The sequence below is a fragment of the Anarrhichthys ocellatus genome, unplaced genomic scaffold, assembly GCF_004355925.1.
Source record: "Anarrhichthys ocellatus isolate YVR2014 unplaced genomic scaffold, GSC_Weel_1.0 scaffold14, whole genome shotgun sequence".
Taxonomy (NCBI): domain Eukaryota; kingdom Metazoa; phylum Chordata; class Actinopteri; order Perciformes; family Anarhichadidae; genus Anarrhichthys; species Anarrhichthys ocellatus.
In genome coordinates this window covers 4,472,576-4,483,392 of record NW_022280044.1, presented here as the reverse complement: position 1 = coordinate 4,483,392, position 10,817 = coordinate 4,472,576, and the positions used below count along the sequence as shown (strand labels likewise).

The following is a 10,817-nucleotide window of genomic DNA, read 5'->3' as shown; positions in this document are numbered from 1 at the left end:
GTACCTTTCTCTTATTATTTATTCCTTGTTAGGGCGAGCCTGGACCTAGGGGTCATGTTGGCATGCCTGGTTCTCCTGGATTTCTGGTAACACATAAACATACACACAAAACATTTAGAAAGACTTATTATATTGTGCAGTAGGGGGAATAATTGCACTTTAACTGCATGCTCCTAGGGTGAGCCTGGTCTTCCTGGTGAGGCTGGTATGGAAGGAGTTCCTGGACCCAAGGTACAAATCCAGAATTAGCACATGAAAGCATTTAAACTGCAACTATGAAGGAATTCTGACCTTTCCCCGACTGTTACAGGGTGACAGAGGCCAGCGAGGAGCAGTTGGGCCACAGGGAGTTGTCGGCAAGGCTGTAAGTTGCTTCTATGAATTTGTTTTTAGCTCATGTGCAGCTCATCTGCAGCTCATATGAATTATAACGTATCTTAACAGGGAAACAAAGGAGAGAGAGGACCAATTGGTGTTCCAGGTGCCCAGGGTCTTAGCGGAACCACGGGAGACAAGGTATGTGTGCGTGTGTGTGTGTGTGTGTGAAACAAATTGATTGTACTTTAAATCCTTATGAAATGTGCTTGAATGTAGGCAATGATGAACATGTTTTCAGTTACCCTGACTTGTCCATTGGGGGCAGTGTTTACCCATGAATTGAAGTCATACCAATCCAGAGTAAATCACTGAATGAGGCAAGCAATATAAATAAGCAATATAAATGATAATCTGAGCATCCTCATCTTCCATGTTTCAGAGAGGATACAACATCTTTCTTTGTGATCTGTGGTGCCACTGGCTTGAATCAACATTTAGTTCTTGTTTTCTTTGGAGGATATTACAATCTAGACATTATACACATTTATATGTACTCAAAATATCTTTCTTTCCAGGGCTTCCAAGGAAAAGTTGGGTCAAAGGGAGACGATGTGAGTTGCAGTTTTTTTACCCGGATTGTCAGAAACGTTGTATTTCAGCCACAATGCTGACAAATATGTTCTGCACTCATCCTGCTCTCTGTTCCCTCTTAATCTTTTTTCTCTCTGTGGCTTGTAGGGTGACCCCGGTGTTGAGGGATTGGCTGGCGAGAAAGGGGATAAGGTAAAAAAAATCATTACCGCAAAACCTAAAGCTGTTTAAAAACTGTTTGTTATAAAGAACCACAAAAGTCTCTGAATATACAAAATACTAAAACGTGCTGGCTTTAGACGAGGAGGTTCAAACATTTGGCTCCGAAGGCATCAAAGCAAAGTGATACATAGCAGAAAAATTCATAGTTACAGAAGTTAAGACGGAGAGGTAGTCTGCTTTTGAATTTGCATACAAATCCCTGTTATAGTCAAGATGGCAAATGAGCTATTGACATGACAGTGAGGCAATGATGCACGTTGGCGCTTTGAAGCAGCCTTTTCCAGCATTCATTTACAATATTCATAGTTGAATTATTGCTCAATGAGTGTCTCTGAGGCGGAAATGATAGATGCAAGTGATGAATGTGAAATTGACAAAGTCTCTGTTTGCTGTGACAGGGTTTGTCTGGTGAACCCGGCCCTAAAGGACAGGTGAGCTTGTGCTATGTGGAAATCTGATTACTCCTGTTCTTCAGTTCTTCCCTACTTTATTTTTTGTTGTTTTACTTTTTACTTTTAACACCATCAATTTTCATTCATTCATTTTCATGCTCCTCTCTTCGCAGCAAGGAATTAGGGGTGACTCCGGACACAATGGACCCGCTGGAGACCCTGGTAAACCCGGAGACCTGGGACCACTAGGACTGCCCGGTCCTAGGGGACTCAATGGGGAGCGAGGAGTACCTGGCATGCCAGGCATTCAGGGATCTTCAGTGAGTCCAATGTGCACGGACTGATATTGACTCATGCGCTTGGTTAGTTGCCTCCTCTTTGCTCAGTCTCCTCTTCTGTTCTCCAGGGACGCGATGCATCTGACCAGCATATTATTGAAGTGGTGTTGAAGATGTTGCAGGGTGAGCATCCAGACCTGAATATTCACCTTTTTGATGTCCATAGTGGAGATTAGATTAGCCCATTCCCCGAAGCAACTTGTATCTCCTGAGCAATCAGTTGCCCATTATCAAAGGTAAGTTAATCAAAAGTGATGATGCTGTCTCTCTTCCGTAATACAGAGAGGCTAGCTGCTGTGGCAGTGAGCGCCAAGAGGGCTGTGCTTGGTGGAGCAGGTGTAATGGGACCTCCCGGGCCCCCTGGACCCTCGGGGTCAGCTGGCCCTCAGGGGCCACATGGCTTACCTGGTGCCCGTGGCATTCCCGGCATGATTGGAGGAGCTGGACAGATTGGAAACACAGGACTTAAAGGTGGAAATATATGACGAGTACACAGTTGAAAGAATAGCTTTTTGGGCTACATTTGAAACCACCCTTTTTTTTTTTGTGTTCCCCAGGAAAGAGAGGGGCAAAGGGAGACAGAGGAGGTCCTGGTAAACCCCACCCAGGAGCACCAGGACCCCCAGGAATACAAGGTAAGAGCTGAAGCCTATACAGACATGGAATGTAAAGCAGCATGTAATACTGAAGGTTCAGATGAGTAAGGGTGCAATATGAAATTGAAGGCATTACAGCTTTTGCCACAGGGGAGGCTGCTCGGATGCATTTTAAAAGCGTCATTAACTCCAGTCACAAGAGATGCTCTTGAATGAGAATATAATAGGATTGCAACAATACACGCTACTTCAAACAGTGGAAAACACACTCGCTCTCCCCTGTGCACACAATTTAAATATATGCATACAGACAGAACACATGTGTAATGCGAGAGTGGGGTCAGGAGAGATGCTCTCAACATAAAACTTCAGTGCTGTTAGTCATGTCGAAGCCTGGGATTCAGGTTAAAATCCAATGTTGAACCCTCACCTTCCACAGGTCCCGCGGGTGTTGATGGTGTGGCTCGGGACGGCAGGCACGGCGAGAGAGGACCTCACGGATCAGCCGGAGAGGCAGGTTATCCCGGTAGGGCGGGTTCGACAGGTCTCCCCGGCTTCTGCGAGGCGGCAATGTGTTTAGCTGCGTCAGCATACACATCCCCAAGACTACAGGAGGCGGGATCAATCAAAGGACCCAATATTTAGAGACCTGCCTCTCCATCAGCAGAGAGACACCACCGAGAACGAAGGGTTAGGGGACAATAATAGCGACTGGATATGTAGCGCCCCCCTTCTGAAACGTGACGACCTGAAGTTTTGACTGGTGGGACATACTCTGATCTTAATCCCCCCCACATCACCATGACAACAGCAGCTCTCACCCACCCACATCCTTCTGAATTCTGTAGTGTTTTTGGATGATGTCAGTGTCGGTCCCCTTCAAAATACCCCAGCCCTGTTCTAGCAGTGAAAGAGGAACAGATTTATATATTGCGTCTCCCTGTTGTCTCACCGCCGACGAGCTGAGAACCGAGCACGATGAAAAGGTAAATGTCCATCACACCATTAAGTGGTTTTACATTATGCAATATTTAGTTTGAGATGTGTGTTGAATTAGAAATGCCCCTGCCTCTCTTGAGACGTCACACCCGATGTCTTAAAAGTGTACAAAAATGACCAAATAAATGATTGAAAGTGACACTCTGTACTGTACCGTACTGTAAAAACGTAGTCGTGAAATCCTTGATTTACCACATGTAAATGTACCCCCACCAACACCACTCCCCCCCTTTCCGGCCCCCAAGTCTCATTTTTAGAAACAAACGACTAGCTTGATCTCGTCCGCTTGTTGCCTGGCAACAGCATATCCCGATGGGCACTCCCATCTCCCACAATGCAGTGCTGTAAATCTTTGTAAATGTGTGTTTTGATTATTATATAGAGGAGAAATAATGAGTTATGATATGCACCAACGAAAGTCCTGTTACTGATTTCAGCGAGTAATAAAACATTCCAACAGAAATAACTATTGTTTCCTCAAGACGAATCAGCCCGAATGTGCTTCCTATGCCACTGTCCATTTTCCACAGGGTGTCAGATATTTATTGTTCTTAATATAATCATCTGTTAGGGTTCTTTTTTTGGCCTCTCAGGTCAACCCAAACCAATAAAGATACACTTTTTATCAAATCCAACGCTCTTCTGTATCATGTGCGGGATGGAAAACAAGGCTCTTTAGTTTCAGCTCCTTTTCTTGTCTTATTTGAAATATTTAATATCAATTTATGCATGTTAATAAAGTCCCATGCTTCCAAAGCTGCAGGTTCGCAGCTTTTGTCGAATATTCTTGCATCGCCGAAAGTTCCCACCATACTAAGATACTGTCTGATGAGGAATAAGCCTCCGAGGGCAAGGGGTTATTTTTTTTGGGGGGGGGTTCAGGTGTAGCCACCAGCTATTCGGGTGAAGACTTCCTTTTTCCGTGTGCTGCTCATTGTTTAAAGTCCAATTAGCAACTTGAAATGTGAGACTGAGGTTGAGAGACGACACGTACGACTGGATTGGGAAGCATTGTCAGACGATAGCTGGTGGATTCTGAGATTGCATTTCAGCCAATGCATCCACGTCTCTCCACAAGAACCGCTGCGGGGCGGCTCTGGCTAAGTGGAGAACAGGGCCGTCCTTCGATCAGAGGATCGGTCGGTTCGATCCCCGGCTCCGCTAGTCGCATGTTGATGTGTCCTTGTTGAGCGAGACACTGCTCCCGTAGCTGTGCCTGTGGTGTATGAATGTGATAGAATCCGAGTTGGAAGTTGCTTTGGATAAAAGCGTCTGCTAAATGACTGTATTGTAATGTAATGCTTACATTCAACCAAAGCCTGCTCGAACGCGATTGGTCAACAAATGGAAACCAGAACGCTTTCACTTCCAAAATCTCCTCCCGTTGCAGAATCTATTTATAGAGATTAGTTAACAAATAGACTGTAGAGTTGATGGATAGCAGCAGGCATACAGGGCCCCCTGAAACCTCTGTTTTCATTTTGTAGTAAAAAAAAATGAGTCAAAACAACATACAGAGGCATGCAAAAGAACTACAAGGAGATGCAAATCAACTACAAAAAGAGACACGAGAAGAAGATAATTGCAACTTCAACTTTACTTTACGTCTATGCTCCGGATCCGATTGTCTTGACAGTATTTCATCAGTGTTTGATACAACACTGGTTGACAATGACAACATGATGCATCTTTCAAAAGTAATATAATTCAGTTTTAACTTCAACATTTCCCATGGGTTAGTTTGTGAGAAACAAAAGTCTGACCATGCTCAGAGTTTAAAATGCTGATTGAGACGATAGCGATATAAAACTCCAGACTTCCAGATATAAAAAAATAGTTCGTAAGAAATATAACAGCCCCAAAAATACAGTAAATGCGTAATTCTACGAAATCCATTGGTGATGCTTTTTAGAATATTTTCTTTATCCTTGCGTGGCTGGCCGTGCTCAGCGTGTTGCATTACAGTACCTGTGGTAAATAGGCTCAAATATTGCTCATATTTTCCTAATTAAGTTCCCGTTGAAGCAGACAGAAGCTTACAGCTACTTTAGAATACAGAAAGAAATGAGATGCTTTAAGTGGCTGTAAGGCAAAATTGAACTTTATCAACACAATTAGAGAAACAGTTGTGTTTTTGTGAAAACACTTTTTTTTGATAAATAATTATGTCTTCAACTGAACAGATTATTTTGATTTTAAAAGCTTACAGACCGTAGATAAAAAAATATCCCTTTGGCTTTTTTGTTGCTTAATACCCATCAGAAATAGGTGGCGAGCCATGCGTATGTCTTGTATCAAATCTGTTAAAAAAGTAGAAAAAGCCACAATATATAAATATAAATATATACAAAACAGTCAATTCATCAAAAAAAGAGCATGGACGTGAGTTCTTGACATCTGTTTCGACAGAACTGGAATACATTTCTTGGGGATAATCTCTTACACACCACAAGCACTAAGACATAAAGTTAGGAATGCATGTGATGCACTCTGAATGTGATTGTGTGAGAAGAGAACAAAGATATGAGAGGTGCAAGCAAAGTGCTAAAATAACTGGAATCCTACAAAGAGAATAAAAAAAAAAAAAATAAAAGAAAAATACAAATTGTGATTCTTGTCACCTCCCCTCGGTTGCTTGAAAGCGTACAAAAGGAGTGAAACAGTGAGAATAAAGAAGCAAGACCAAAATAAGACAGTAATATTGCAATGGATTGGCAATATGGCAAAAAGACAATGATGCAAAAAAAATGTGCTGCTAGTATTTCTTTGCAGGCCTCTTTCCAGCAGGGCTCTTAGAAAGATGTTAGGGGTTTTTGCTTACTTCAGTCAAAATCTGTACAATTCAACAACAAAGTTACTCCTGCATTTCATCTGGTCGTCAGATTTAATAACTTTGGCTTCTTGTCTTCTCCGAAGTCTCTTTGCTTCAGTCCCTCTGCCCTTCTACTCTATCACCTCTACCAGGGGCCCTTGATAGGTGGGCCCTTGGGGCTGTACTCTACTTGACGGCTCATACAGTCTCCCGGATTACACCGGCCATCGTGTCCCTTTGAACCAGGCTGCCCAGGAGAGCCTGAGATCCCAGGAACACCCTGCTGGCCAACAGGACCCGGGGGTCCCATCTTACCATAGCCTTGGGGGCCTGGGACACCTGAAAGAAGGGGAGGAAGAGAGATTGTAATGACCAACTATTCAGGTTTATTTTATTCCATCTGCAATAGTGTGTTGCCATTTAACATTGTACCAGTACAATGCAGAAACAAGAAAATATGTACAAAATAACCCAAATAATCTGTAAAAGATGAAGCGCTAACTACCATGTCTGTACTAAGGGAACATGGGGCAGTTATTATACAAACATTAAAACCCTATTTTGGTCATTTGATGTGAGCACGGTTGCTTTTTTTAACCGAAATCACTTGTCAACCCAAAATAAATACACCGTGCCATGTTAAGTGACTGCAGATGCAAATTTGCAAATTCAGCCAAAGCTATTAGATGATGATTAAGGATTCTCAGTTGTTGATTTGGGTCGTATGAATTAGCCTGGTAGTTTTAATTAAGACAGTCTCAGAATGATGCAACATTACTTTCATTACGCTGGTAATTTACTATGCAGCAACAAACACAAACTTTTGTAATTAGCATAATTTATGTGACGTTAGAAAATTCTGACAGAGGGGTTTAGCTTGAATATCTAGTGGAAGATTGTTAAGCGCCTCAATAAGATGGGACTGGAGAAGGGATCGTCTGTAACTGAAATTACAGTTCAAATGTTAGACTATCTAAACAAAAAAACACCAAAACTGTTGTCAATGCACAGTGAAATGTGCCAAATGTTAACTATTATCTACAGCTTTACGTTAGGCCGAAACACAGTATGGCTGCCATTCTAATACTCACTGATCCGTGGACCAGTGGGGTAAATTACCTGATGCTCCTGGAGGTCCTACATCTCCCATCTCTCCAACCCCCTTATCTCCTTTTTCTCCACGTGGTCCATGTGGTCCTACAGAAAGAAGACCACTCGTTTTGACCACATGACAGATAAACCGTTTTTCTGCTAGTTAATAATGACACTTCTATCACTGTCGTGATGCTTGAAAGATTTTTTTGGTATCTGATGGCTCACCAGGGGGTCCTTGGCCTCCTGATCGTCCTTGTCTGCCAATCTGTCCCGGGAGTCCAGGTGCACCTGGGTTCCCAGGAATACCCGAAGATCCGTCTTTCCCTGGGGCCCCAGGCCGACCTGGAGATGCTACCTCTACTGGCATCTGCATGCGCGACATGTAGTAGGCCATTCTCTCTGGGGAGGGGGAAAAATGCAATAACAAACAATGATTAGTAGCAATAGCTCTTTTGGAGAGAGATATGAAAAATAACTGCGGCATCATACACTGTAAACATTGCAAGAATGCACATGCCCTCACCATCAAAGATCTTGATGACCTGCTGGCGGATGAAGTTCTTGACTTCATCATAATTTACAACCGCCTGTTTAAGAATAGTGAAATTAAGAGAAAAGCAAAAGGGCAAACATGAATCAAGAAAGATCATTTAAAATGAATCATTTACAAGAGCGAATGGAGCTAGTGAGCACCTCTGGCCACTAGATAGCATGATGCATTATTTGGAGTCGATTTAACATTTCAAAAAATTTTTTATAATAAGTTTACAATTAGGTAAGTGTAATTGAACTGTATCTCACTTCATTTCCTGGTGAGCCTGCAGGTCCAGGGCCCCCCGGAGAGCCCTCTAAACCTGGGCTTCCTCTCTCTCCTCTGGGTCCGGCTGGGCCAATCATTGGCTGTGCATCCTTGGAGTGGTAACCTCCACCGCCGGGGGGCCCCGGTCTACCTCTTTCACCTGGAGAACCTCGCTGACCTGCTGCCCCTGGTTCACCCTGGGACAGACACACACACACGTACGTAGTTAGTAGATACACAACAATGTCAGTCATGTAGCTTATACAGTGGAAGAAAATATCATAGTAAAATAACAACATAACTTTAAGCAAACTCAAAACATGTTTTCTTTTTTTTTGTTTTTAAACGATGGCTTTTTTCTCCCCACTCATAAAAGTCATAGTATAGTATGTCAAAAAAAGTCATAGTGTGATGAAAAAATGTAAGAAAAGTCATAGTATAGTATGATGAAATTAAAGTCATAATATAGTGTGTTGAAAAAAAGTCATAGTATGTTGAAAAAAGTTGAAATATAAGCTATAGTATATCGAAAAAATTGAAAAAAAGTCAAAGTATAGTAGGTCGAAGAAAGTTGGAAAAAAGGCATGGTATAGTATGTCAAAATAAGTCATAGTATAGTATGTCAAAATAAGTCATAGTATAGTATGTCAAAATAAGTCATAGTATAGTATGTCCAAAAAATTCATAGTGTAGCATCTTGAAATTAAAGTCACAATATAGTATGTCGGAAAAGTCATAGCATAGTATGTCGAAATATAGTAATAGTATAGTACGTCAAAAAAGTAACAATAAAAGTCATAGTGATTTGGCCTTTGTCAAAAAATGTGTAAAAAAAATAAAAATAAAATAGGATAAGTTATATAAATTCATTTTTAACGGACATATATGAGAGTCAACTTCCTCCTCTATCGCAAAGAATCAAAGTAAATGGTCGACTATCATTTTCTTACTTACATCACATTTCTTTTTTTTAGCTAACTAGCTATCCAGCTGTTTCACACTGTTGCTACTTTTTGCACTAAGCTAAGCTAACCGTCTTCAGGCATTCACATTTAAAAAAAAAAAAAAAGATGGCATCCTACTCATCTTAATCGAAGCCACAAAGCAAATGGTCAACTATTATGTTCCTCTTTAAATGTCCTGTTCTTCTTCAAAGTTAAAAAGCTTTAAAATAAAAAAGTAAATTTATTTTTCTAAATATGAGAAAGATATGAAGATGATTTTAACCCCTATTACAGAGAAGAAGCAAGCCGTCTGACAGAGCTTTTGGATATGTCTATATCACTTTCCACCATTCAGGTTGTTTAAATGCTCTCAAAAAACAGCCCTTCTACATTAGCGACAGTGATTTATCAAGGACAAAGCAGCCCATAATGGACGTCTAATGTTTACACATCACCGACAGACAAGCGGCTCTTGAAATAGAGAGGAGGAAGAAGAATAGAGGAGTCCGTTCTTGGATTTCTCCCCTGTTCTCTTCTGTGCAGCTAAAACCATGACAATGCCATCCTGTCAGCTTGACAAATAGCCTCATCCAGCATCTCCCCTCAGGCTTAATAGCATTATCCCAGAGGCAGAGAATAACTTTATCACTGCATCCACCTACAGTACTGTAAGCCTGTGTCCAAGGAGAGATCCAACACACTCTACAGCTAGAGAGGGCTAGTTTGGAGAGGGGTGAAGTGAGGTAAGCAGGAAGGAAGTTGTCAGTGGGAGGGTCGGAGGGTTAGTGAACTGATGACTGTGTTAAATGCGGGTGCTGAGTGGGCAGAAATGGCGAGAGCGAGCGTGTTCTGCACCATAGTGCTCTGGCCTAAGTTGCCATGAGCTAAAGGTAACAGAAAAAGGGACCATCTCTCTGCATTTAGATGGTCTACAGGGACAATGGATGGTTTTTGCTCTGTTTGAACACACACACACACACACACACACACACACACACACACACTCGCATAATTTACTGGAACTGTACCACTCCGAGTCAGCTCTTACCTTTTGACCTGACTGCCCGTTGTCCCCTGGTAGGCCGCCCGCTCCCTTTCAAAAACAGACAAAGATCCATAAAAGCAATGAAAACTGCATATCACCACATTAATCTCTCCACATTACATTTTAATCGGGACAAACATCACACCAAAACATTACTCACATCTTTACCAGCTGCACCATCGCTGCCTGGTTCTCCCTAAAAGCCAAAGTCATAGCAGAGAAAAAAAAAAAGAGTTAAGAAAGTTATGTTGGCATGGGAGCAGCTACAATGATATTTGATTACATTTCTGGGTGACAAATTTGGACGTAGACACAAGTTGAGAGGTATTAACCATGGAGCCAGGGTGCCCAGGTGGTCCTGGGATTCCTCCCATCCCAGGAAGACCCCTCTCACCAGCTTGGCCCTTGTCTCCTTTTACACCCTATAAAGGGAAAATGGAGAATTCAGATTCTCTTCTATTGTTTGCACTTTAGCACACAATCACACGCACACAACATATACAGCATAGCTTATAAAACAACACATTTCCACCCTAATTAAAAGGTCATATGTTTCACAGGATTTTGCATACCACTCCTGATGGACCCGGAGGTCCTGGTGGTCCAGCTGGACCTGTAGAACCCTAATAAGAATAGTAAACACACGTTATTGAAGATTAACACACT

General features: G+C 42.1%; 2 protein-coding genes across 7 annotated transcripts in view; one reads left to right on the top strand and one right to left on the bottom strand.

Moving 5' to 3' along the window:
* The window catches only part of col9a2 (procollagen, type IX, alpha 2), a 32,123-nt gene extending 28,665 nt beyond the window's left edge, over nucleotides 1-3,458 (top strand). For all 4 annotated transcript variants that reach the window (XM_031853783.1, XM_031853784.1, XM_031853785.1 and 1 more), the window contains 12 exons: nucleotides 33-86; nucleotides 178-231; nucleotides 311-364; nucleotides 445-516; nucleotides 894-929; nucleotides 1,057-1,101; nucleotides 1,530-1,562; nucleotides 1,697-1,843; nucleotides 1,930-1,984; nucleotides 2,144-2,332; nucleotides 2,419-2,496; nucleotides 2,897-3,458. In XM_031853783.1, coding sequence (XP_031709643.1) covers nucleotides 33-86; nucleotides 178-231; nucleotides 311-364; nucleotides 445-516; nucleotides 894-929; nucleotides 1,057-1,101; nucleotides 1,530-1,562; nucleotides 1,697-1,843; nucleotides 1,930-1,984; nucleotides 2,144-2,332; nucleotides 2,419-2,496; nucleotides 2,897-3,102 — 1,023 coding nt within the window. In that variant the 3' untranslated portion in view covers nucleotides 3,103-3,458. The remainder of the gene's footprint in view (nucleotides 1-32; nucleotides 87-177; nucleotides 232-310; nucleotides 365-444; nucleotides 517-893; nucleotides 930-1,056; nucleotides 1,102-1,529; nucleotides 1,563-1,696; nucleotides 1,844-1,929; nucleotides 1,985-2,143; nucleotides 2,333-2,418; nucleotides 2,497-2,896) is intronic.
* A 1,621-nt stretch (nucleotides 3,459-5,079) lies between these two features.
* The window catches only part of col16a1 (collagen, type XVI, alpha 1), a 54,494-nt gene continuing 48,756 nt past the window's right edge, over nucleotides 5,080-10,817 (bottom strand). For all 3 annotated transcript variants that reach the window (XM_031854116.1, XM_031854118.1, XM_031854117.1), the window contains 9 exons: nucleotides 10,724-10,774; nucleotides 10,484-10,573; nucleotides 10,312-10,347; nucleotides 10,155-10,199; nucleotides 8,165-8,359; nucleotides 7,887-7,950; nucleotides 7,589-7,762; nucleotides 7,388-7,465; nucleotides 5,080-6,607 (listed from right to left, as the gene is read on the bottom strand). In XM_031854116.1, the coding sequence (XP_031709976.1) occupies nucleotides 6,414-6,607; nucleotides 7,388-7,465; nucleotides 7,589-7,762; nucleotides 7,887-7,950; nucleotides 8,165-8,359; nucleotides 10,155-10,199; nucleotides 10,312-10,347; nucleotides 10,484-10,573; nucleotides 10,724-10,774 (927 nt within the window). In that variant the 3' untranslated portion in view covers nucleotides 5,080-6,413. The remainder of the gene's footprint in view (nucleotides 6,608-7,387; nucleotides 7,466-7,588; nucleotides 7,763-7,886; nucleotides 7,951-8,164; nucleotides 8,360-10,154; nucleotides 10,200-10,311; nucleotides 10,348-10,483; nucleotides 10,574-10,723; nucleotides 10,775-10,817) is intronic.